The sequence below is a fragment of the Amblyomma americanum genome, chromosome 2 (assembly GCF_052857255.1).
Source record: "Amblyomma americanum isolate KBUSLIRL-KWMA chromosome 2, ASM5285725v1, whole genome shotgun sequence".
Classification (NCBI taxonomy): Eukaryota; Metazoa; Arthropoda; class Arachnida; order Ixodida; family Ixodidae; genus Amblyomma; species Amblyomma americanum.
In genome coordinates, this window is record NC_135498.1 from 222,072,686 (window position 1) to 222,100,386 (window position 27,701).

Consider the following 27,701-nt stretch of genomic DNA (forward strand, 5'->3'; position numbering starts at 1 on the left):
CAGCACCATAGCTGTGGACAGAGAGGTAAAGGTCACAGGCCAGAAGAACCACCTGCACAAACTGTCGTATGTGCATGTCACGCTGAGGTGCCCTGTAGTAGGGGCATCATTAAGTTGGGCGAGTACAGTGGAATGAAGATGCATCGGGATGATGAGCAAGAGCTCGGCGCCATCTGGGCGCATATTGCATCTGTATATAGTATTGTGATGCAGCACAAAGGAGGTTGATTATGTGGCGCAGATATGGATCATGGTGCTACTCATCACCGATGTGCAGAAAGTCTAATATAGACAAAATGATACTGACGGCATCGGGGTTGTGGGAATCGGTACGATCAACGGGATGACGGGACAAACAGTCAGCCAGACTTGTAGGCGAGAGTAAATATGCATTCCTGCAAGTGCAAGGCCTAGCAGCCCAGATGGCCTATAGGGCCTTTAAGAAAGGACAGCCAACACAAGGCGTGATGGTCTGTAATGACGCAGAAGGGCTACACAGGCAAATAAAGGTAGAAATTCGTCAACGGCCAAACAAATGCAAGGCACTCCCGCTCCATAATGGAATAATTACGTTTGGAGGGAGACAGCAGGTAGCTGGTGTGGGCAATCACAAGATAGTGCTCGTGCTGACGCTGCGCAAGGATGGTGCCAATACCATGCCAGCGTGTGACATAGGGATTGAAGTGGGCCAGCACAGGTGGAGCAGTAAGGGCTGTAACAAGTGCTGGGAAGGCGCTAGCTTGGTCAAGGCCCCAAAAAAAAGGCACATCCTTTTTCAGAAAGGTGGTAAGGGGACAGGCCATGTCGGCGAAGTTATGGATAAACTGGCGGAAATACGAGCAGAGCTCAAGGAAACTGCGCACATTGCTTGAGGAACGTAGGTTGGGGAACTTGCGGACGGCACAAACTTTGTCAGGGTCGAGCTGTACACCAGAAGCATCAACCATGTGGCCGAAGGCCTTAATTTGGCGCTGGCCGAAGCTGCACTTCTTGGAGTTCAGTTGGAGACCTGCACAGCAGTGGACGGAAATGATCGTAGAAAGACGGTGTAAGTGGCTGTCGAACATGAAGGAGAAAATGACAACTTCATCTAAGCAGCGCAAGCACACCGTCCATTTGAATCCACGCAGGAGCGAGTCCATCATATGCTCAAAGGTGGCAGGAGCGTAGCAGAGGCCAAAAGGCATGACTCTGAATTGGTACAGGCCATCGGGGGTGACGATGCAGCGATGGCATAGAGGTAGAATATCCGCCTCGCGTGCAAGAGGATCGGGGTTCAAATCTTGGTGCCTCCCAATTCTCCACCAGGTTTCAAAAAAAAAAAAAAAAATCCGCGTGTCGATGGAATTGCATAACCAGGCCTGGATGCAGTGCGGCCGATCTCGGTGACCAGAACCGACAACGCACTCTCTCACCAGAGCAGGACTTGGCCACCCTGGTGTAGTACTTGACCACAACCTTCTATGATCAAACCAATTAACCCTCGGCCCCCAGTCCCCAGCGGCTGCGGAGCAACTGACCACGGCGGCGGTCAGACCTGTGACGCAGCGGGGGGTGCTAAGAATCTCTGGCTCCGGACAGGCCGCCATTGGAATCTGAACCTGGCAACGTTTAACGCTAGAACTTTATCCAGTAAGGCTAGCCTAGCAGTGCTGTTCGAGGAACTAGCGGGAATTAAATGGGATGTGATAGGGCTTAGCGAAGTTAGGAGGACAGGTGAGGCGTATACAGTACTAAAGCATGGACACATACTGTGCTATCGCGGATTAGAGGATAGACGAGAACTAGGTGTGGGATTCCTCATTAATATGGATATAGCTGGGAATGTAGAGGAGTTTTTTAGTATTAACGAGAGGGTAGCAGCTATAGTAATTAAGCTGAATAGGAGGTACAAGCTGAAAGTGGTGCAGGCCTACGCACCCACATCCAGCCATGATGACCAGACCGTTGAAAGTTTCTATGAGGACGTAGAATCGGCAATGAATAAAGTAAAATCGCAGTACACTGTACTGGTGGGCGACTTCAATGCAAAGGTGGGCAAGAAGCAGGCTGACGACCACGCGGTAGGTGACTATGGGATAGGCTCTAGAAATAGCAGGGGAGAGTTATTAGTCGAATTCGTGGATAGAAATAATTTACGGATCATGAATACCTTCTTCCGCAAACGAGAAAACAGGAAATGGACCTGGAAGAGCCCCAATGGTGAGATTAAAAATGAAATCGACTTCATACTATGCGCTAAACCTGGCATCATTCAGGATGTGGCCGTCCTCGGAAAGGTGCGTTGTAGCGACCACAGAATGGTAAGGTCTAGAGTTAGCTTAGACTTGAAGAGGGAACGGAAGAAGGTAGTGAAGAAGAAGACCATTAACGAGTTAGCCGTAAAAGGGAATGCAAAGGAGTTTAGGATAGCACTGCAAAACAGATATTCTGCTTTAACTGAGGAAGACGATCTTGATGTTCATTCAATGCACGATAATCTGACATCAATAATTACGAAGTGCGCAGTAGAAGTAGGCGGTAGGACAGTTCGAAAGGATACCGGGAAGCTATCTAAGGTGACAAAAGATCTGATTAAGAAGCGCCAAAGCATGAGGGCGTCTAACCCTACCGATAGAATAGAACTAACGGAGCTATCAAAGTTAATAAATAAGCGCAAGGTAGCCGACATAAGGAAGTTTAATATGTAGAGAATCGAGCATGCTCTAAAAACGGAGGTAGCCTAAAAGCAGTGAAGAGGAAACTAGGCATACATAGATAAAAACCAGATGTATGCATTAAGAGACAAGCAGGGCAACGTCATTAGCAATATGGATAAGATAGTTAACGTAGCCGAAGAGTTCTACACAGACCTGTACAGTAGCCAATGTAATCAGAGCATTAATGTGAAAGACAGCAGTGCACAGCAGTGCATCATCCCGCCAGTAATGAAAGATGAAGTAAAGAAAGCCTTAGAAGCAATGAAAAGGGGAAAAGCAGCTGGGGAGGATCAGGTAACAGCAGATCTGTTGAAGGATGGAGGGGACATCGTGCTAGAAAAACTAGCCACCCTGTATACGCAATGCCTTATGACCTCGACTGTACCAGAAGCTTGGAAGAATGCAAACATTATCTTAATTCATAAGAAGGGAGACGCCAAGGACTTGAAAAATTACAGGCCGATCAGCTTACTATCCGTTGCTTACAAAGTATTTACTACGGTAATCGCTAATAAAGTCAGGGCAACGTTAGACTTTAATCAACCAAATGATCAGGCAGGCTTTCGTAAAGGATATTCCACAATATATCATATTCACACTATCAATCAGGGGATAGAGAAATGCACAGAATATAACCAACCTCTATATATAGATTTCATTGATTACGAGAAAGCATTCGACTCAGTGGAAATCTCAGCAGTCATACAGGCATTGCATAATCAGGCGGTAGAAGAGCCTTATGTCAAAAAACTGGAAGATATATATAGCAACTGTACAGCTGCCATAGTCCTCCATAAAGTCAGCAATAAAATCCCAATAAGGAAGGGCGTAAGCAAGGAGACACGATCTCGCCAATGCTGTTCACCGCATGTTTACAGGTGGTATTTCGAGGCCTGAATTGGGAACAGTTGGGAATAAGAATAAATGGAGGATACCTAAATAATCTGCGATTTGCTGATGACATTGCCTTGCTGAGTCACTCAGGAGGTGAACTGCAAATCATGATCAATGAGTTAGACAGGCAGAGCAGATCGATGGGTCTAAAAATTAACATGCAGAAAACGAAGGTAATGTTCAACAGCCTAGCATGGGAACAACAGTTCACAATTGGCAGCGAGAGCCTGGAAGTTGTGACGGAATACGTCTACTTAGGGCAGGTAGTGACAGCTGATCCGGATCATGAGAGGGAGATAACTAGAAGGATAAGAATGGGGTGGAGCGCATATGGCAAATTCTCGCAGATCATGAGTGGCAGTTTACCAATTTCCCTCAGGAGGAAAGTATACAACAGCTTAATCTTACCAGTACTCACCTACGGGGCAGAAACGCGGAGGCTAACGAAAAGAGTTCAGCTTAAGTTAAGGACAACGCAGCGAGCTATGGAAAGAAAAATGATAGGTGTAACGTTAAGAGACCGGAAGCGGGCAGAGTGGGCGAGAGAACAAAAGCGGGTTAATGACATCCTAGTCGAAATCAAGAGGAAGAAATGGGCTTGGGCAGGGCATGTAATGCGAAGGCAAGATAACCGCTGGTCCTTAAGGGTAACGGAGTGGATTCCAAGAAAAAGTAAGCGTAGCAGGGGGCGGCAGAAGGTTAGGCAGGCGGATGAGATTAAGAAGTTTGCAGGCAAAGGGTGGATGCAGCTGGCAAAGGATAGGGTTAATTGGAGAGACATGGGAGACGCCTTTGCCCTGCAGTGGGTGTAGTAAGGCTGATGATGATGATAATGATGATCGGGGGTGACAAAGGCTGTCTTCCCTCGATCCCGTTCGTCAACAGCAATTTGCCAGTAGCTTGAACGGAGATCAATAGAAGAAAAATAGCTGGCACCATGTAGGCAGTCAAAGGCGTCGTCAATTCTCGGAAGAGGATAGACGACTTTCGTTGTTATCTGGTTAAGATGGCGAGAGACGATACAGAAGCACCAACTGCCATCTTTCTTTTTGACCAACACAACAGGGGACGCCCACGGACTGCTGGAAGGCTCGATAATGTTGTTCGCAAGCATATTGTAGTCCACCTCCGCCTGGATGACATGGCGCTCAGGAAGGGAGACACGATAGGGCCTTCTGTGTATGGGGCTGGCATCGCCTGTATTGATGCGATGGGCCATGACAGCAGTTTGGCCCAGAGGATGATTCTCGAAGTCACTGTAGGAAACTAAAAGGTTGAAGAGGGCATGGTCAGGTTCAAACCCATTCGCAATCATTTCAGAAGGAGGGAGTGGGGAAGTTCAAGGAGGCCAGAGTGAGGCTCAGCTGGGAGAGCGGAGCAAAACTTGGGTGGAGAGGCTGAAGTTGAGAATCGGAAGGTAGGTGCGGTTGCCGGTGACGGTCAGGACGGTGTTTGGAATGATGATGTTACGTTGACGAACAACGACCTTGATTGGGTAAGTGACGTAGGCATCATCAGGAATGAGGGGAAACGTGGATATGGAAACACAGACTGCATCTTCGCGTGGCAGGGGAGTATACTCAGCTGAACGTAACCCGTGGCTTAGTATCGGCGCTTTCAGAGCAGAGCGGCAGGTCCAAGTGAAGAAGGCCACTGGAGCAATCAATAAGAGCCGCAATGGTCGTTAAAAAGTCAGTGCCAAGAATCACATCTTGGCGCTAGTGGTCGATGATGGTGAAATAGACAGGAGTAGTATGACCGGCAATGCAAACACGCGCAGTGCACATTCCAGTGACGGCAGTGACACTTCCATTGTCGACAGGAATGGCTGGGGAAACGGTGGTAGTCACAAATTTCTTTGAACGATGACGAAAGGAGGAGATCAAGACAGAAACTTGGGCGCCAGTGTCGATCGGAGCGGTAACTGGGGCACCCTCCACGCAGGTATTGAGAAGGTTGTGGTGAAGAGCGAGGGTCGGGAGAGGATTTTCGAGCGGAGTCGTCAATGCAGCATCACCTCTGGAAGCTGCATTGGGTAGTTTTCAGGGCGAGGGCCAGGGCAGGGTGGAGACAACGGGCGGACCAGAGGTGAAAGTGAGTGGCTGGGCCTGTGCAGGGGCGAACTGTCAGAGGCAAGAGAGAGCTCAGCACGGGACGAAATCTGATGCCATTCGTAGTCAGCAGGATGATCATAATAGGAGCTAGGCTAAGGTGGCAAAAACCAATGGCTGTAGCAGCGGTGGGAAATGTGGCCGATATGCAGACTGGTGAAACAGACTGGTTGGTCATTTGAGGTGCGCCATCCCACAGGATTACGGTAGTGGTAGCACGTTGGGATGGGCCAAAATTGAGGCCCACATTCGCGAACTCCTGGCAAATGACGGCCTGGATCAGGGCAGTCGTAGGTTGGCCAGCTGAGGGGTGAAGGTGATGGGCATCATAACCTCCAGTTCTCTGCGTACAATCCAGGTCAAACTGGCAGGATGGGATGGCTGCTGCAGCGTTGGCAGGTCCTTGCACGAGAACGTTGCCACTGCGTTCAGAAATTGGTCGAAATGGGGAGCAATACGGTGGTGTTTAGCTTGCTCAAACTGCTGACATATCTGGAGAATGAAGTCGTCCATTGAGCAGTCTTTGCATAGGAGAAGATTAAACACGTCATCAGCGACCGCCTTTACGATGTGACCCACCTTGTTGGTCTCTGACATGGCGTTGTCTACTTTACGGCACATAGCTAGGACGTCCTGGATGTAGGAGAAGCATGACTTGGTGGATGACTGAGCTCGAGAAGCAAGGTCTTGAGCACCGAGCTTGCATTCAATGGGCTTGCCAAATAAATCCCGGAGCTTCTCTCTACAGATGTCCCAGGAAGTCAGGTCTTACTCATGCCCCTCGAACCAGACGCTCACCATACCTGGCAAGTAGAAAATCACGTTAGCAAGCATGAAAGTCTTGATGGCAAGACGGGCGAGTTGGTGATACATACTTAAGCGAAAATAGCGCAAAAGACGAGGACAAGGAAAGAAAACAACAGGACCAGCGCTACTGAAACAACAGGATAGCCCTGGTCCTGTTGTTTTCTTTCCTTGTCCTCGTCTTTTGCGCTATTTTCGCTTAAGTATGAGAGTCTTGTCCCAGCAGTTGTGCTTATTGACGCGCTGATGCATGGTGAGCCAGTCTTGGACATCGGCATGATCAGTGCCACAAAAGTTGCCCAAGTCGCAAGGCTGCGCCACAATGATGGTCAGTGCTGGTGGTGCCGCTGTGGCCAGAGGTATGTTGGATGGCATAGTGATGGATCCAAGCTGACGGCCACTGCGGAGATCCAGGGCGTGGTCCTGGTGCAGTGCCCAGCGACACCTCCCCCAAATGTTACAGGAGTCAACTCAGCAGCAGGCGCGACAAGCCACGTTCAAGAAGCACGCAAAAACCAGGTCACCCTAGCACTAGCCGATCATCCTCATCGACGTCAATAGCACCATGACAGAACAACGTCCTCTTCATCTTACGACTGTATACCTTAACATTATCCTTTTCAAGCGCTTTGTACACAGTTGTGTACACAGAAAACTGTTTTTTCTGAAAGTGTGCTGCACATAGCAGAGATTTTATTGTTCAGTAGAATTTAGCATCCTGCCTGTCACAAAAAAGTAAAGTAGGCTTTGTATATCATATAGCGAACGCAGTAAATAATATTTTACAAAACAGTGAGCTGGGTAGCATGTCATCCGCCATTTTTGTACAGACTGATCGCATCGATTGCTTTTGCTTAATGTCAGGCATAATGTGAAACACATTCCCTGATTCCTCAGGTGCTTACTTGCCAAATCCGGGCATTTTGATGTTACTATTTCTCACCAACCTGGCTCTTCTTACGGAATTTGGCAACGCCTTGCAAAAAATTACCCGCTGATCATGCACTCTGGGAAACTAACAAAATCCCTTTCTTGAGGCCTAAGTGTACGATTTATGTGGAAAAATAATTGTTTGCGATCAAAACAAAAAGTGGCGTCTGAAAGGGTTATTAAGGTGCAAAAGGAAAACTGATTTGTGAGGACTGCTGGGAGACACTGTGCCTGGTACCAATCAACATTTTTACAAGGAAATTGAAATTCAAAAACTTTTATGGAAGTCAAGGTCAACAGACATGCAACATCACACACAAGAAACACTACATGTTCAGACACTAATAGCATATACTAGCCCAACATGCACATCCAAAAGCACACACCAGCTCCAACTTATATAACCCATTTGTGAGGCTCTCATGCTCAGGCCAGTGGCCCTTGCCTACTGAGCACAGTTATTTAATTACGACCGCAGTGGTAGTCCAGATGATGAATACAATTTATTAGGTTAAGCTGCTGATACCTTTTATTATAAAGGACCATATTAGTGCTGCCTTTTCTGTCAAATATGCAAATGCTCACATGGATGCAGTGGGTGCAGTTGGACAGACCAATTGGATGCAATTGTACACTGAGACTGGGGAGCGCTATATTCAAGACAAAGGAACATCACAAAGGAACACCACGAGGCACGTGGTGTTGTCCTTTTGTCTTGAATATGGCACTCCACAGTCTCAGTATGCAAGACCAACTAGCCCCCTACAAAGCTGTACGGATGCAATTGGGAAAACCAACTGGGCTCACCAGTTGGAAACTCAACTCACCCAACTGGATAGTCCATTTGGACACTCCAAATGCAACACCATTCCAATTCAAACCGATTGGAAAATTAAATTAGTCCAAATGGAACCAGCTGGAACCAGTTGCAAACTCAAACGGTCCAACTGGAACCAGTTTCAAACTCAATTGGTCCAACTGAAACAGTTGGCAATCCAATTGGTTCCAACTTTTTTTTGTTTTACTGTGGCTCATCTCGAATAGGATATTCTGAGCATCTTTTGAGTGCATCGATGCTTAAATGTCCTCAAGAGGATGTCCACAGTTTGTACTTTGCTGGACAACTCGAGGATTTATATTCCTCAAATGTCGTACAATTGTCTCACTGCAGGACAATATTATGGAATCGAACTGAGGTCAAACCAGTTTTATCTCTTGCACTCGGCTCTCATTAATTAAAAACTGAAGGTTTATACCACACAGAATGGTGCAGTGCAACGGAACGAGAAGACGAAACACAAAACACAGGACGGGCGCTGTCCTGTGTTTCGTGTTTCTTCTTTTTGTCTTCGTTCCATTGTGCTGTGTCATTCTGTGTCAGAAGAATGGCGAGTTGGGCGAGTTGGATGCAGTTCATTTTGGCAGTAAATTCAGCGCAGGTAAATTCCCTCGTCCCTCCGCACTGAATTTACCGCCAAAATGAATCATTCTGTGTCCTAGAAATTATGAACCAACTAGCCAACACGAGACTCCTCTTAGAACGCATTTCTGCAGGTTTATTAAACGATATGCGTGTACAATAGTGAAGTAATGAAGGAAACCGTGACACCCAAAATTATATGTCTTAACGAGATATTTTAAGATATTTTTGCTTTCACACCTGTTGTTATGTATCATATGATTCTGATGGATTCGGACTGTTTAGATTTTTGGGCCAGTAATCCTTTCGATTCAGGCAGCAGAAAACAGCCCTCTGCAGACCATCCTGGGGATGGTAAACCCATGCTGTGCCTTTTCTTTTTGCTTATTCTGATTAGCTGCCCTGACATCAGCTTTGAATACGGAACTCCCATGAAAAAAAAAGTTCTTGATACAAATCCTGAAGTAGTACTGAAAGCACCCCCAAATATGATCCTCAAGATGTAATGATATGCGAAACAGACAGACAAATGGATCCCACTTAGACTGCATGAGGACCAGTCAGAGAAAACCTGAGGATGTGCGAACATCCTGACACGGGCGTCCTGACGTCGTACTCAGGAAGTCTTTGCGTTGTCCGGGTGGCCCAAGTACTCAACTGTTTCCTTCACGAACTTGAACTTGGCTAGTCTCGGGTGGAGCCCAGCTTTCCAGAGGCACACATTCTTCCAGTGATCCTCATCACCCAGGCGTGCAACCAAAATGTTGTCGAAGTAAACAGCAACATGAAGCAGGTGACCCAGCAAGTTGTCGATTTCACGCTAGAACAACGCAGGCACTGACATATTGCGAAACGGAAGTCTGGTGAACTGAAGTAGGCCTTCTAGTGCATCAACTGTGTCCAACTCCTGTGACTCTGGTTCCAACTGGACTTGTTGATACACATCCCTCAGGTCAAGCTTAGTGAACTTGACCTCGCCACTCAGTTTTGCGAACAGTTCTTCAATTCTGGGAATCTTGTAGCCTTTGTACTGGGTTTTGTACTCTGCTGTCCTGTTTGACTACGAGAACTGGGCACCCATTGTATGGCACCACCGTCACTTCAGCGGAACAGCGCCACCCGTGGCAAAACGCTCGTCAGCAGAATGATGAGGTAGCGGAGCGGCGTAGCCGGTTGCGTTCGGCGCGGCACACTCGAGCATGGCTCTTCCCCTCGTTCTGCGGTGTGGCATTCAAAGCTTAAGTAATCGCACATAGTTTTTCGACCAGGCAGTCTTGAAAAAGGAAAGAGCCTTTACGAGGCAAGCCACGTGTACGAGTGTCAAGGAGTGGTTACGCACATGTTCAGTAAGTGTGTACCACAGATGAAGCTGAACGCGAAGCTATGATGTCGACCTATGGGTGCAACTTCATTCCTTGCTGGTTTGCCATTCCCACATGAGCAAAGTAGTAAGGCTACACAACATTTGTACAAGTGAACAAAGCAGGACGACTGAACTCGTGCTTTTTATTTTTCAGATACTGTGATTCGTATGTCCTCGGTAGAAGGAATAAATAAAACAAGAATGATTAATCTAGCTGACTCATAATTCAATTAAACTTTAGGACTAAAAATTCCTTCGCTGGGCACCTGTAGATGCCCTCTATGCAGGCTCGTTGTTACTGATCGTGATCATCTGTTAATACCATTAATCAATACAAATGACATTGTGAATGTGGCAGATCCTGAAGTTAAAATTAAACTTTTTGCAGGCGACTGTGTTCTGTACACAACAGTGAACTCCACAGGAGATCATGTTAAGTTTAGCAATAATCTACGTAAAATATCGATCTCGTGCTCTGAATGGGGCATGTTTCCTCAGAAGTGCTTGGTACTCCGAATATGTAAAAAGAAAACGGTTCTGCAACACCAGTACACTATAGGTGGAGAGACACTAAGAGAATCCTCAGTTGTAAAATACCTTGGAGTTCAAATCACTAACACTTTGAACTGGGGTACTCATATTGACACTATCTGCACGACTGCCCTGAAGTCCTTTTGTGGTTTGCGATGCAGAGCTCCATTACAAGTGAAGATGACGGCGTATAAGGCTTTGGTGCGGCCTCGCGTCGAGTAAGCGTCTTGTTCATGTGATCCACACAGAGCAAACAACATAGCTAAACTAGAAAGAGTACAAAGGATCGCAGCCCAATTTATTTGCAATAGATACAGAAGAACCGACAGCGTAACAAAAATGATCAACTTTCTTGGCTTAGAATCACTCCAGGTGAGACGCACAGAGGCCAGACTGAAGTTGTTGTATTTAATATGTAATAATTTAATCAAAACCAATAGTCATCAGTACATTACACATGTTTCCCGCTTATAGGTACACGTCATAGCAACGGAAAAATGATTCAAGAATACCGAGCTCATAGTAATACATTTAAATACTCATTTTTTGTGCACACAGTTGCCAACTGGAACAAAGTGCCGAAGTACGTAGTAGTAGATAGCCCTAATGTGGAAACTTTTCTTGCTAATCTGAAAGCCTTCAGTGTGCGAACTTTGTAGTGTGTTCATTTGATATGTATGTGTATAATGTAATGTGCGCACAATCGTATCATGTGTCTGTGTATGCCAGTGCATTTGTATTTTTTATGGTATTTCATTGTGACACTTTGTGCTCACCCCTGCTTGAAGTCAAACCGACTCTGCAGTATTAATAAATAAATAAAACAAATCAGGAAAGATTTGTGCAGCTAATTGTTGCAGGGTTCTTTAAACCTATAACTTTATTTTAAGAGCATGGAAATTCCACTCAGGCAAGCTTGTTAGTACAGATTTTGCCGTTGAGGTATTATTAACGATAAACCAGACATGAAGAATTCCTCCAGAGGAATATCATGCTTTCTTCTTTACGGTAAACGTTTACATATCTTTCAAAAGCAAGCTTGTTGGCAAACAATACGCACTAAGGCATAATGCTTTTTGCCACCACGTGACAAGGGTGTTATTCTCATTCATAACTGAGTAACGGCTATGCAAGGGCTTATAGCAGATCTCTTGCACACAAACGATGTCATGCTGCAATGCTAGTGAGAGTAAGAACCAGCTGCCACTCACCCTGAAGGCAGCTGTCAAGCCAGCAATGTCGGCCAAGGCCTCGCCGGCCACCAGCAGCCCGTTCACCTGCACATGACACATTTGAGTCAGCTGCCTCCTGCAGTGCAAGCCAAATTTTTTTCATGCAAGCAGCCCCCAGGCAGCTATGCGCAGCACTTAAACAAACAAACAGCGCGATGAAACACAGAGACACAAAGAAAAAAACGACACACGAGCACTGCTAAAAGACGGACGCATGAAGAAAAAACGACACACACGAGCGCTGTTTTTGGAACACGGACACACAAAGAAGAAATGACGCACACGAGCGACACACACGGACACACAAGCACGTGTGTCCATGTTTCATTGCACTGTTTCTTCATTTAAATGCATCACCAACTAGCCTGGAACCTTGCTCTTATGCACAGCACACTTGTGCCAAATTGCCTGATTTTCATTCCCCAACAGACATGCTTTACACATTCAATGAAGTTCACTATACTCAAACAACTCTACTAACCCTGCAATATAGCAGCCCCATTCACATCGAACAATGCACTCTCTTTGATCCATCACACAATGTGATCACATGACACTGCAGCCAGTCTTGCTTTTCCACCCCTACTCATGCTCACTGACTGTAGTGTCATGTGATCACTTTGTGAGCGACTGGAATGCAGTGTCACATGATCGAGATGTGATCGAAGGTGCTGTGGGATGATGCAATGCTGATGCTGATGAGAGGGAGCGTTGCTCTCTTGTAAAAATGCGCCCAAGAAGATCGCTCGTGGTTAGTCTCTTCTGTACGGCTAAGCGTGCCGAATAAACATGCTGCTTAGTCGTACTGCCTCCGCTTCGCCCACCACGGCTACAATATAATTGGCGACGAGGCTGGGATGCTGCCAGGCTGTGTAAAACTCATTGGAGTGCTCACGGAGGGTGCTCTGGCAAGGCATAGGGATGGCAACGCTTGGAAGGTTCGACCAGTTCATTGAGGATGGGGACGAGAACTTCCAAGGTGAGCGATGACCTCAAGGTCTCGATGTTTATGACGGCGATAGGCAAGAAGGCTTACAAGAAGTTGAAGACTTTGCTAGAGCCTAGAAAGCCAGAGGACAAGACTTATGAGGAACTGGTAGAAGTGCTGCGGAGTCATTTCACACCAAAACCCATGGTCATTGCAGAACGGTTCAAGTTTAATCAGTGGTGCCAGCAAGAGGGCGACTCCATAGCAGCATATGCAGCAGAGTTGAGGTGATTGGCAGATTCATGCGAATTAGGGAAATTCGTCGACAAGGCTCCTTGAGACCGCTTTGTAGTGGGCCTGTGCAACAGTACAATGCAAGCCGAGTTGCTGAAGAAAAGCAAGTGTAAAAAAAGCTGCAGTGTAATCCACTTATAACCATACCAGATGTAACGATATATCACCTATAACGATCAAATTCTTTAGATTTATCAATTCTCCCATTGCGCCTATGAAAATAAACCGCATATAACGATACAATTCTCCATGAAATAATGGATACAACCACAGGATTCTGGCTGCACGGATGGTGTTTACCACCAAAATTTGTCTGGGACTTTGACAAAACAATAAAATATGTTGAAGCGAATGATGAAAAACGAACCAGCATGGCGAAATCCGTGAGGCAGCGCTGCCTACAGCCTTGGGAACCCAGCACTATGGCACAACCATCATCACAATCGCTGGAGGGAGGAGTTTGCTTAGCTGCTGCCAGCCAACGCAAGGCTGCCTCACAAAAACGTTGTTTCCGAGATTGTTGAGAGTTTACTTTTATTTTTTACTTTTAAGCGTTCACTTCTCTTGCACATTCGCCCATTTCATGCTGCCCACAGCCAGCGCAGCCCTTGGCAGCACCCCAGGTGCGGTGTGATGATAACATCCCAGCGTGTTTATCTTTTGAAAGGAGCTCTGGAGGGGGGTGGGGGTGGCTGGCTCCGCGAACTTGGCAGGGCACCAAGGCATTGTGTGCTCTTGATAGGAGTACCAGTGGTGGTGGCTACATGCATAGGGTAATAGTACCTAGATGCATGAGTCTGTTCTTTTTTTTTTTTTGCAGGTCTAGATATAACGATAATCGCTTATTTTCCAGTTTTCTCACTACAGTTATAAATGGATTGCACTGTAGCGCGAAAGGAAAGTGGAATTTCAACCGACCGGGTGCAAAGTGCAGGCAACGCTGTGCGTCATAAGCCAGGCGATGGAAAATAACCACAGCAGCGTGCAACTTCATCTGGTGCAGGACTGGCAAGGGATCAAGTGTCAGAATCGCTGGACTGTTTCAAGAGTGGCTCAGCGCATGAAGCGTTGAAATGCAAATTTCGCAAGTATCGCTGTCGTGTCTGAAAACATCACAGACACTTGCCGAAAATGTGCAAATTCAAGACAAGAGACTCTGTGAATGCGGTAGCTGAGAAGGAGGCGGATTGTGACGAAGTGTTGTTGCACAATGTCTATTCCTGTGCAGAATGCCCAGGGCGTTAAGAAGTCTGCCTTAAGGTAGCCAAGAAGAATGTTAACATGCAAATAGACAGGGGTGCATCTGTCTCCATTGTACCAGAAATGCTATCTAGGAAATTCTGACCAAGTCTACCTAAAGACATTGACATATAAAGCTGAGGACATACGGTGGTTCGCCGCTAAAAGTCACAGGGAAGCTGACGGTTCCAGTCAAACATAATGGTCAGCACAAGCAACTTCCGCTCATTGTTGTTAAAACACGCAACAATAGCGATGCTATGTTGCTAGGACGTGTCTTGCTGGAGGCTTTTAAGCTTGACTGGTAAAGTGTGCACGGTGTGTGTTAAGACAAAGTTGCAGCACTACTTGAGAAGTATGTGAAAGTGCACGTTCAAGCCCACTCTGCGGCTGATCAAAAGCAGTCCAGTCAGGCTAGTTTTAAAGGAGGAGAGCACCCCCCCCCCCCCCCCCCCCTTCCTTCTTATTTTTCAAGGCACGACAGGTGCCATTTTCTTTGAGGGAAGCCGTGTCACTCGAACTGCAGTCTCTCGTAAAGCGGGGAGTGTTAGTGCCTGTACAGAAAAGCGGCTGGGCGACGCCCCTAGTAGTTGTGCCTAAGGCAAACAACAAAGTCAGAGTGTGTGGTGACTTCAAGGTTACGTTGAATCCGTGCCTACAAACTAACCATTATCCTCTTCCCATGCTGGAAGATTCGTTTGCAAAGATGTCAGGATGCAAGTATTTCACAGCGCTTGATTTGTCTGCGGCATATCAGCAGCTTGAACTGCACCCAGAGGCACAATCAATGGTGGTTGTCAATACATATCTGGGGCTATTCAAGTAAACGCACTTGCCCTATGGCATCGTAAGGGCACTTGCTATTTGCTGGTCTATCATGGATGATGTGGTAAAAGGGCATCGTCACAAGGTAGTGGCCATAAAAGACAAGCTGAAAAAGGATAAGTTTCCCGGCGTAATTTATAAAATCCCCTGCTCAGACTGCGATCACTCCTGCAAAAGAACAGCGAATAGGCGCAGGACAGAGTAGAACAAGACACGAAGCAGTGATGGCAGCTGCCACTGTGTGCGAGTAAGCGTGCGTTGTGGGTTTAGCTGCGCCGAGTGGTGCAACGTCTGTTTCTGAAGTGTAGCCATCATAAATAACATCAACATTTTCATTGCTTCCATACTTGGCCCTTGGCTATGGACAGTAGCAGATTGCATTGTAATCAGAAAATTCCATGACTACAGCGCAACGAACGAGACGTAGAAGAAGGGCACGGGCAGGGGCACAACACAGCGCTGAGCCACAACTGAAATCTTCATTAGCTGGCAGCCGGAATAAGTACCCAGCTGGCAGCCAGAAATGGAAAGCAATGCACACAGTTCACAAATATAAAAAAACTCGAAATAAAGCACACGCGTGTCAACATTCGCAGTCGAGGTAGCGTTTTTCTTTTTCTGACAGCGATACAGAGAGTGTACTTAAACATTCTTCCGGGAGCCTTGCTATCTTGTGTGCTTCTATAATTTCCCTTGTCAGCGAGTCGCGGTTCCAACCTATCACAATGCACTCGTACAATGGGCTGCAGGCATCGGTGTCATCTTCGTCATCATCATCATCACTTTTGCAGTTTCTGCTGTGTTTGGCTACGTGGCCTACGATGGGGCCACATGTGACATTATAATCATGCTCCTTTAATCTTTCGTTGATACATCGGCCGGTTTGGCCAATGTATTGCTTCCCACATGATAGCGGAAAAGAGTAGATGACTCCCTCCTGGCAGGGGACAAACTGTTTTGCATGCCTTTTCAAGCAGCCGCGTGGTTCAATGTTGGCCGAATTATCTTTCTTCACCAGGCTGGACAATCGAATAGGTGCCGAAAACACGTCAACCCCCACATGCTTTCCAATTCTCCTCAGGTTGTGCGAGACCTGACGCAGATATGGCACAATGAAGTACCACTTAATGATTTTATCAGGTTTTTAGATCTTTCACTTCAATTCACTTCATCCTATGTATGTTGGGCTTTTGAGCCCCGTGGTCAAAAACCCATCCTGCTATACTCATCAGCCCATTCGAAGCTCGTGAAAAGAGAAACTGTGCATTCAGTTTTTGACGATGTTGTAAAGAAATCATTTTAAAACTTTCAAAAGCGGTGCTACAGGGGACACCAAGAGAAAGAAGACGAAGGACAAGCGCTACTATCAACTGAAGTTTATTGAAAAAAACACATAAGGTTAAGTAGCTCACACAAGGCAGCCAGCAGCGCATGCGCCTACCCTCAGAATGACAAAACAAATCGCTGTGTTGAATTAAGATACCGAATTTTACAATCGTGGATGGCAACAGATGGTGTGCTGACGCACATGTCGGAGTTTTTGTGAGTATGAAATGCCTCAGATAATTCCCTTGTTAGCTGATTGGAATGCCTATACAGAATTTTTGTACTATTGAACAGAGGTACACATGCATTTTTTTTTAATGGGTTAGAATGGTTAAGTTCGCAGTCTCTGTAATGCAGGGCCAAATTAGAGGAAGGAGCCACCTTTAAAGACGAATTATGTTGGCGTAGCCGTGTGTTTCTCTTGGTGTCCCCCGAAGCAGCGCTTTCGAAAGTTTTAAAATGATGTACCAACTCGCTCAACTGTCCGTGTAAAGAAATCATGTGAGCACAGGTTAGAGCAAAGTTTCCACAACCAAGTAGATCGTTTGACACAGGCCGGTTACCCTTCAGAAGTTTTGGTTTCTGTCGCAGAAAGACTGCAGAAAAAGTTGAGGTCTGATGTCAACAGCAAAATTAAAAAGGAGAAAAAGAAAAAAGTTGCCATTGTGCCATATCCGCATCAGGTCTCGCACAACCTGAGGAGAATTGGAAAGCATGTGGGGGTTGACGTTGTGTTTTCGGCATCTATTCGATTGTCCAGCCTGAAGAAGAAAGATAATTCAGCCAACAGTGAACCACGCGGCTGCTTGAAAAGGCATGCAAAACAATTTGTCCCCTGCCAGGAGGCAGTCATCTACTCTTTGCCGCTATCATGTGGGAAGCAATACATCGGCCAAACCGGCTGATGTATCGACGAAAGATTAAAGGAGCATGATTATAATGTCACATGTGGCCCCATCGTAGGCCACGTAGCCAAACACAGCAGAAACTGCAAAAGTGATGATGATGATGACGAAGATGACACCGATGCTTGCAACCCATTGCACAACGAGTGCGTCATGATAGGTTGGAACCGCGACTCGCTGACAAGGGAAATTATAGAAGCACACAAGATAGCAAGGCTCCCGGAAGAATGTATAAGTACACTCTCTGTATCGCTGTCAGAAAAAGAAAAACGCTACCTCGACTGCGAATGGTGAAACGCGTGTGCTTTATTTCGAGTTTTTTTATATTTGTGACTTGTGTGCATTGCTTTCCAATTCTGTTTGCCAGTCGGATACTTATTCCGGCGGGCAGCTAATAAAGATTTCAGTTGTGAGTCAGCACTGTGTTGTGTCCCTGCCTGTGTCCTTCTTCTACGTCCCGTTCATTGCGCTGTAGTCATGGAATATCAAAACCGACTTGCCCAACAACTTACCTTGTCGGGAATCATAAAATACTTTTTTCATTTTCCTGAGGTCTCAAAACTCCTCTCTCATGTTCCACATTTAACCTAAATGTAACGAAGTTGGTAAAATTGGTAGTTTACTTCGTAATAATGAAATTTCGCTACACTGAAATTCGTCTCCTAGCATGCTAATTACCTCCAAAAACGCTCTGCGGATAACTCATGGGGAAAATCTTTATTTGCTTTATTTATTTCCCTTTCTTCACCAGCAGCAATGGCATTGCGCACGTCTTGGTTACGTTGAGAGCTCGCAAGCTGCCTCAGCATGTCTACCACTCCAACCACCTTGTGGGTGACGGGGATGACGCACATATCCTGAGTAGTGGTTTTGCTGTCATCATCCTCTTGTAAGTACCCCGAACACACTGCTAACACTGCCGACACGACGACGCGTTCCACCGCTGCCACGGCTGCGACCTTGTGGCCGGCGGCGGCGGCCTTGCGGCGGGTCATGGCATCTGTGTCTGCCCCCTCCCCGCCCCCCTCGTTTCCTTACTCTTTCTTTCTTCATGTCAGCGAGAGCGAGATGAGTGCCCTCCAATCACCAACCAACGAAATGAAATCAGGCCCACACTGTTCCTCATGTTTTCCACCTTAAGCACGAGTGTGTCACTGTGCACGTACGTGCATCATCTGAATGAGAAGCGAAGTTGTCCGGCGTGAAGTGCGCGACGGCCTTCACAGCTGATGGGTAAGCTGACAGCGCTTACCTTTCCAGTCCTTTTACCAAGCTTTCGACATCTGTAAATGTGATAAACATGGCACGCTACCTTTGAACCTGTGTTGGCGGTAACGTGCTACAAGTAACGGCATTACCGGTATCGCGTTACTTTTTTCGGTAACTTAGTAACGTACTCATTACCATTTGGTAGTTGTAGCGGGTAACATACTTACGTTAACATTTTTCAGTAACGTGAGGTGTCATGTTACTAGTTACTTTTTGTTCCAGTTGTCCACCACTGCGGCCCCTTTCTTTAGAAAAAAAACGAAGAGAACCTAAATTGATGCTGCAAATAAACAAACAGGTGCTCTCGGCGACCTCTGTTGCGGCTCGCATGCATGCCAGAAAACATCTGCTCTTGACGACGCACCCAGCAAACCAAAAAGTCAAGACAGAATACCCATAAAGCGTGTAACACGTGCACAAACTCGCATTCACACACTTGCCTTCACCTACCTCCCATTCGCGAACCACTCACAAACGCAACTCTCTTCAGAACGGAAGCATGCGGAGCATTTTTGAACATGACATTTTTCAGAATTACTGTAAATTTGTTGAGAGTTCAGCGATGTTTTTTTTGCGCAGTTAGAATTGATGATGGTGTCATTTTGTGTTTAATGTTACAATCAGAAAATGGCTTCACCATGTGCCACAAATTTAGAATCCATCACATATAACTCTACAGGCAAATTTAGACCACTATAACATTGCTAAGCTTCTGCACCTTTAAGCAAAGTTTTCTCGTTAAATCAGGATTTCGCGTAAAATTGTATGGGCTACAAGTTTGATGTGAAATTTGAGCTTCATGAAATTGTTATCGCTAGTTCTTAAGGCGTAGACGCACTAATATTTATAGCCATGCAGTAATGGCAAAGTAACGTGCGGTACTTTTTTTTGGTAACGGTAACGTGTTACTTTTTTTCTGTAGGTAACGTAGGGGCGTAACGCGTTTCTTTTTTTGTTAGCGTAACGGGTAACGTATTTAGTTACTTTTTTCCGGTAACGCCTACAACACTGCTTTGAACACAGGCAGCACACCACATTTGGCACCGGTTTTGGGCGAGATAGTGAGAACCGCGGACTGGCCCGGCAGGCTGCAAAGGGTGCGCAAACGCTCGCGCCAGCCTCGCCCGTACTACTCCAGGTGGTGCAACTGGCGGCACGCTCGATATGCCAATGCGCTCTGTATCTGAAAGCCGGGCAGCGGCCATATTACATAAGCGCTCCAATGCCTGCTTTGGCACGTGTTCTGCTCAACCACTTGCACCTGCAATACAATTTTTTCTCAGGTTTGTTTCCAGCCAGTGATGAAATTTCGTAACATTGAAAGCACGGCAAAATTCACTTCGTTAGATTGAGGATAATAATATATCGTGTTGTATGAACGCGAAGTTATAAAAACTTAAATATTTCGTTACATCGAGGATTTCATTACACTGGAGTTGGTTACGTTGAGGTTTAACTGTATATATGCCAAAATAACAGAGGTTTGGCAATGTGTGTGTAGGCACATAAGCCATTCAGCCCCCCATGGTGAAGCAGAGTGGTGAAAGGCTATTCAGCTGACATGACACAGGGCCAGTGCAGACATGTCGATGCCCAACGAGAGCTTCTTTTCGTAATGGTTGTGGTGGGAAAAACTTAATCAACAGCACATGCTGCTCAAGAGTGTGAGGAAAATATCTCTGGCCACGCCACCCATCCTCTTATCTCCTCGGCTTGTCCACAAATGGCAATGGCCAATTGATTCCAGGCAAAAGACTTGTTCACTGACTGATGCACTCCACCCGATGCAGTACAGGGCAAAGACCAGCTGTGCATGTCTACCCTACTACTGCGAGCTTCAGCCACAGTGTCCCATCATCATTGCACCCAACATGAGGAGTTTGCTTTCACCATTACTGGTGCTGCGTTGGAAATAAATGCAGGGATGTCACAGAGGTAATTGAAGAGCATCAAGTGTGGAGTAGTAAATATGCACAAACATATCTGTACGATGCAGCAGTACTACCTAAGGCTTGGCCCATGGTGCAAGTGCAGTGACCGATGACAAACCTGTGCAGTGCTTTATGCAACTGATGAATAATGCCCTCTATATCGAAGCAGTATCTGAGGGGTGTGGCTCACCGGGAGGGTCTTGTCCAGAGCTGGGTAGCCGTTGGCCAAGCAGCGCAGGGTCTCCTGCAGGCTGGCTCGCGTCACATTGTTCCGAAAGAGGTGGCGGCCCTCATCGGCATCTGCAGCCATAGTGGCGTTCTGGCTGCACCACACACTCACAACACTTGGAGGGTACCTCGCGACACATTGCATTAGACTGTTGAGCAAATTCCTTTGCAAATGAGCAGCAAAAAACTGCCGTTTGTGGATATGTATTTTCTGGTTGCAAACTGAACATGAACTCGTCGTGAATGAAATCAAATGTTTTCCAATAGTTTCAAATAAGTGGAGGGAAGTCAGGTGGCAACGAGTTCACAGTTCACAGCAGAACTAGTACAGGGCAGTGAATCTGTGAACCTTTCAATTTAGAGGGGGAACCCTGCAGCAGAAAATTATCAAGAGTCGCATGCATTGTCAGGAAAGGCATTAAACCAGATTACTGCGTGATGAACATTATCAGAGTAACATCAGAGATGACCATTGAGTGCGGTTCTGCAAAAGCAGCTCCATGACCTTGAGGTATAATGATGGTGGAAGAAACTTAAAATTCAAAATTCCACTCAAGGAGAGTGGCGCTGTAGCACCTAACAGCTCTTCTCTGAACCTCTGCATGCCACGTGGTGGGGAGTGGCATAGCCAGAAATTTTGTTCGGGAGGGGGGGGTGGGCGGCTTCCTCATAGAACTTGTGGAAGGATCAAACGCAACAATAATAACTGCATTGCCATTGCCATTTACAATGCCATTGTGTATTAGATAACGCTATGCATTGTCTAGACAAGTGAAATATATATTTTTTAAAATAAAAGAATGCATTCGTATGTCTTAAAAAATGTGGCAGACATGATTACAAAACAAAACTGAGCAGGGGACAAGACACAGGAGGTGAGAAGGAAACGGGATGAGCTCGTCCTGTTTGCTTCTCTCCTGTGTCTAGTTTTATGTCTTGTAATCATGTCATACCAACTGTCCCCTTATCATTCACTCGTGGCAGACATAACTGACACCAATGCTTCCATGTTTTTGCGTAATAATTAAGTAAAGAAAACATCACACAAAGTCTAGAACTATATCGGCCCGGAACCAGCAAAGCAGTGCATGCCGCTGATATGAAAAATGTAAAGGCCATGAAATTAGCAAGTAGAGGACAAATATTTTATTGAATGTCTGTCGTTCAAGAACCTTTACATTTTTGTACATATATGCAACGGCCAGGGAAAAATCTCAATGACGCTGTCCTTCGTTCCAGTGTACTGTGCAGCAGCAGGTGTCACCGGTCATGTATTGCGAGTAATTTCACCGAAATTTTAGTCGCAACAGTGAACCAGCGATAGGCCCTCGAAAGTCTGTGCTAGGATGGAACCCCTTGCGTTACAAGACTCCAGGTGCATGGGCGTTGCCATGAAATTCAACCCGAGTTGGCAATGTTGGCGCCAAAATGTCTTTTCTAGTCTGAAAAAGACACTGTAGGTGACAAAATCCAGAATGACTTCCGGCGCCGGTGGTTGTTTTGGTCAGCGGTGCGCGACAGTTTGAAAAAATTTCAGGGGGGGGGGGGGGGGGGGGGGGGGGGGGCTGAAGCCCCATAAGCCCCCCCCCCCCCTTGGTACGCCCCTGGTGGTGGGTATAACAAAATGAATGGAGGAATGCAGCACAAAACAAGACAAAGGATGCAGAGGTGCTCATCTCGTTTTGCTGCTTCTGCTTATGAGCTGCATGCTTAACAACTGTAGCATTATAATTTCAAAATAAGAAACACCTGATACGTTTCAACTTTTCCCACATATGGGATGATGCTGAATGATAAGCGCCTTTAAAAGGCATTAGGCCTCTTGGGAAATTCCACGTAATGAGAAGATAGCACTACCTATAACTGAACACATAAGTATGAGACTGTCTACGAGGAACAAAGCGGCCCTTATGGTGGCGGCGAGAGCACCACTCACCTGCCTGGTCCAGGCACTCGAACATGAGGCGCCCCACGAGGCTCCCGAAGGACCCGTACAGGAGGGCCCTGCACAGCAGCTCATTTCAAAAGGCAGAAGGGGGCAGCTGCACTGGTGCTGAGCTTCCCCTCTCACCACACAGCAATCGAAACAATGTGCACTGCAGCTATGCATGCAAGCAGAACAGCCCTCTACACTCAAGGAGTGTGGCCAACAGTGACTTCAAATGCACAACAATACACGCAGTGCCCCTGTAAACAGATGCAGAGAAAAGACCGTGTGAAATTACACTGTTAGTGTCCAATTACTGACAGCACAAATGTCAGGGGCCTCAAACACAGGCCGTTGCATATGCATCCCACGGAGCTGTGGCATGCACAAAATTTCGGCATTTGTTCCAGAAGCATTCATGAGCCAGCAGCACCACCAGACTTGCTTTCCGACTAAAATCAACCAAGAGGTCTCGTCCTCAAATGACGCTCATTCTTTGCAGAAACCTGCATGAACACTGGACAGACGCCAGCTGCCTTTAGGAGTGCACAAGGAGCGCGGCTCCAGCCAACAACCCTCTCCTTCCTTCATCCCCAAGTCTTTTTCTTTTGAGGATAGGTGCCACATATAGGTGGAACTTTCATAAAGGCCGTATCTTACTGGTATTCACCTACGGGCCAGAAATGTGGAGGCTAACAAAAAGGTTTCAACCTAAATTGAGGACAATGCCACAAGCTATGGAGAGGAAAATGATAGGTGCAACATTAATGGACACAGGAGGTTAGAGTGGGTATGGGAACAAACACAGGCTGACGACATCCTAATCGAAATCAAGAGGAAGAAATGGGCTTAGGTGGGCCATGTAATGCGAAGGCAGGGTGACTAATGGTCCACAAGAGTAATGGACTGGGTACCAAGAGAAAGCAAAGGTAGCAGGGGGCGGCAGAAAGTTAGGCGTGCGAGTGAGATTAAGAAGTTTGTGGGGATACGGTGGCTGCTGGCACAGGACAGGGTTAATGGGAGAGGTCCTGCAGTGGGCGTAGTCAGGAGGAAGATGATGACGACAGTGGTAGCAACGATGGACTTTGTACCGTTTGCCTCCAAGCCATTTTGAGGTCCACAGTTTATGCAGAAGTCTTTTGCACGATGATGGGAGAGTGTGGTCTGGGGATGAGACCTTTCATTTATTGTGGTTGTAAAACAAGCTTTGCAGAGAAGCTAACTTTGAGATTTCTGCAAATGGTCCATTTCATTCACATCCTCTCTCTTTCCAGACATTGACAGTAGCTAGCCATACTGTGGAGTTCGCTGACCTTTCCGCGAACTCGTTGGTCTTGTGTTCGCAAGGAAGGCCGCTCGAGTGGGGTCGGAAGTCGCCAACAAAAGGACCCGTCCCGTCCTGGCCTCCCGTTCGTGGGCGGACTGAGAAAGGCCGCGCCAGTGTCGGCGCCGCGTGCCGCATCAAAGGGAGCCGTCTGGTACCTACTTCCTCCGTCTTGCAGCGGACGTCCTTGTTTACCCGCGCCGCCTCGGGCATAATCCGCCTTGAAAAAGCCCAACCAGATACAGCTGCCGACATGTGTGCGTCGTCAAGGGGTGACGAGACTTCGGCGATGCGGGAGAGATACAGCTGGGTGGGGACCGAGTGCTGGGTGACCAGGAAACGGATTATTCCCTTAACGACTGTGTTCTCTTTGTTGCTGTCAACAACCTGCGTCATCGCCTCGTCGGCACATGTTTCTAGCATCTGTGGTGCCGTGGGTGGCGTGGGGAACGGAAGTCGCATTTGTGTTGTTTGTGTGGTTAATTGAAACCTCCTTCCCAAATGCTTTAATCAGAACTTTTTCCCCAATCTCTGATCAGTGGGCGGACCTTATTTTCCTTTCCCTAACCACTGATTGGCGAGCTGGGTCGTTTGTTATCTTATTGGTTGCTGTCCCCGCTAAGGGCGGAGACAGAGGGTTTAAAACCAAGCGCTCTGGGTTGAGCGGGGGCTGAACTCGTCTGATCCACGATTTAGTCATGTAAATAGTTTTCTCCTTGCTTTGTTTCTTCTCGTTTTTTTACTTATGTTGTAAATAAATAGTTAACCTTCTCCTTTCCTTGAGTAATGTGAATGTTTGCGAGTAGAACCAACGGGTCATCAAGAAACCCCAATTTCATCATTAAGTAGTTTCCTCTCATCGCCACCGGAAGGGGAAACTCAACTGGCGCAGTCGACACAGGATCGCAACTTCTTTCTACTCAAGGCAATGGACGGAAGGTGAGAAGAACAAGTCGGTGGACAAGCTTTTTGTCCTAAAGGAGAAAACGTGAAGCTGCGTCGCAAGACTGACGTCGAAAGCTTCAGGATCACGGGTCGAGTTCGAGAGGACGTCGGAGGCTCAAGTCAGCTAGGAGCTGAAGGAGCTGGGCAACAACAAACCATCGAGGGTTCGAGTCAGCGAGCTGCTGAAAAGAACCAGGCGTCCACCTCGAACTGGTTTGAGTCAGCGAGCTGCTGGAAAGTAACCAGGAGACCAAGTCAGGCCAGTCAAACGAGGCAGAAGTCAGCGAGCTGCTGAGAGATCCAGAGCTCAAGTCGTCCGCATCGAGGAGCCTGTCGTCATCACTGAGGACGACGAGATCACCGGGGCAGAGAGCAACCAGTAAGGTAGGAGACCTTTCTGCTTTCTCCGAATTCACCATGTCGGTGTAGTGTTTAGTGCTAGAAACGATAGCACGGAAAACGGAGATGGCTGCCGTACGGTATGATCAGGAGGGCAGATGCGACGTGTTGAGCAGGAGGAGGCTGAACAGCTGAGTGAAATTGAAAATTTGAAACTCCAAATTGAGCTGGAAACGAGAAAATTGGCACAAATGCAGATGAAATTAAGGCAGGGGACGAAAGTCGATAACGAGGCCTTATTCGCAGCAGTTCAATGTTTTAACTGCATGAAATTTGGGCATTCGATGATTGAGTGTTCGAAAAAGCAAGAACAAGATATTCCCGCGGTGAGGAGAGAGGTGTGCGAGCTAGTAGCTCAGGTGGAGATACCGGCGCCTGATAAACCAAGCTCCCAGTCGGAGATGGCTGTTGATAAGGTCAGTCAACCAGATAGGGTAGACGATCTGGCATGCCGCAACTTGGAATCCGAAGGTCAAAATTCTGAAGCCTGTGTGGATTCAGGAACCGAAATTACAAAATGGCAGTGTGCGGTTCTCCAAAGAGCACAAGCTGATCTAACGTTGTGTGCCGTGCCAGAACAGATCGCTGAAGGCATAGAGGCGTTAGTCACACCTGTGAAGCACGCGCTGTCAGAGCGAGAAGATATAGAGCACACCCAGGAGGCGCAGGAGTGTACTTCTTGTGAACAAGAGTTCAGCATTGTGCAAGAGCTGGTCGGAGCTAACTCTGAAGCAGCGGGAACGCGCGAGGAAGAGGTAAATCAGGATATGATAGCGGGCACACTCCTTGCAGGTGATGGTAAGCTAGCTGCCACAGATGAGTTGGTTAGCCAGCTGGAGCTTACACTGTGCGCAGCGACACTAGATGTAGCTGTAGGTGTAGGAAAGTTGATAACACTTAAGACGTCCGCGCTGCTAGAGCAGCAAGAAAGGGTGCAGCTGCAGGAAGTAAATGAGAAAGCTAATGTCGAAGAGCATTTCAAAATTTCGCACGAATCTGTTAGCGAAAAACCTGAGGCTTCAGTAGAGCTTCAGGCTGATCCGGAAGCTGCAGATGTTTATGCAGCAGATTGGGAGTTAACAGCGACAGCTGCAGAGAGTTTCACAGCAGGTAGAAAACTCCGAGATTCGGATACTGCATTCATACCTGCAAGTCTAAACATGAAGCATAATACCCCAATGCCAGAAGTGCGGAACCAAGCTGGTCAAGGTAATTGTGGGACAAGAATGCTTGAGAAAGTTGTCAATGCAGATCTGAAAGTGGCGGCAGCCTTTGCAACCGGCGATATGCCGGATAATTCGAAATGTAGAGCCAATCTGGTTCACAAAGCTAAAAAGAAACATGAGCTTCTGTTTCGAGATGTAGGCGGCTAGAAATCATTTCTGCCAATTTGGTGCACCGATCTGACATGGTGGATTCTGGAATGTGCAGATTGGTGTCCTAACTTTGTGTGTGCGGATTGAATTAACCGCAATGTGCGCGCTCGTGTGTGTGTTTGTGGACTGATGGAACAGCCGAGCATACATGGGTGCGCGTGTGTAACTTTGTTCCGGGAAACTGTGGCTGGACTTTTATGTCACACTGACAGCAAGTGTCCGCGTGACATTCTTGGTTGGGAGGTGTGGAGTTCGCTGACCTTTCCGCGAACTCGTTGGTCTTGTGTTCGCAAGGAAGGCCGCTCGAGTGGGGTCGGAAGTCGCCAACAAAAGGACCCGTCCCGTCCTGGCCTCCCGTTCGTGGGCGGACTGAGATAGGCCGCGCCAGTGTCGGCGCCGCGTGCCGCATCAAAGGGAGCCGTTTGGTACCTACTTCCTCCGTCTTGCAGCGGACGTCCTTGTTTACCCGCGCCGCCTCGGGCATAATCCGCCTTGAAAAAGCCCAACCAGATACAGCTGCCGACATGTGTGCGTCGTCAAGGGGTGACGAGACTTCGGCGATGCGGGAGAGATACAGCTGGGTGGGGACCGAGTGCTGGGTGACCAGGAAACGGATTATTCCCTTAACGACAGTGTTCTCTTTGTTGCTGTCAACAACCTGAGTCATCGCCTCGTCGGCACATGTTTCTAGCATCTGTGGTGCCGTGGGTGGTGTGGGGAACGGAAGTCGCATTTGTGTTGTTTGTGTGGTTAATTGAAACCTCCTTCCCAAATGCTTTAATCAGAACTTTTTCCCCAATC

The 27,701-nt window shown here is 47.1% G+C and overlaps 1 protein-coding gene across 1 annotated transcript in view; it reads right to left on the bottom strand.

Annotated features, from left to right (window-relative positions):
* The window catches only part of LOC144122187 (endothelin-converting enzyme 1-like), a 168,247-nt gene that overhangs the window by 26,230 nt on the left and 114,316 nt on the right, over positions 1-27,701 (bottom strand). The window contains exons 13-15 of the mRNA XM_077655762.1: positions 22,866-22,933; positions 20,892-21,001; positions 11,964-12,029 (exon numbers count right to left, since the gene is read on the bottom strand). Of these exons, the coding sequence (XP_077511888.1) occupies positions 11,964-12,029; positions 20,892-21,001; positions 22,866-22,933 (244 nt within the window). The remainder of the gene's footprint in view (positions 1-11,963; positions 12,030-20,891; positions 21,002-22,865; positions 22,934-27,701) is intronic.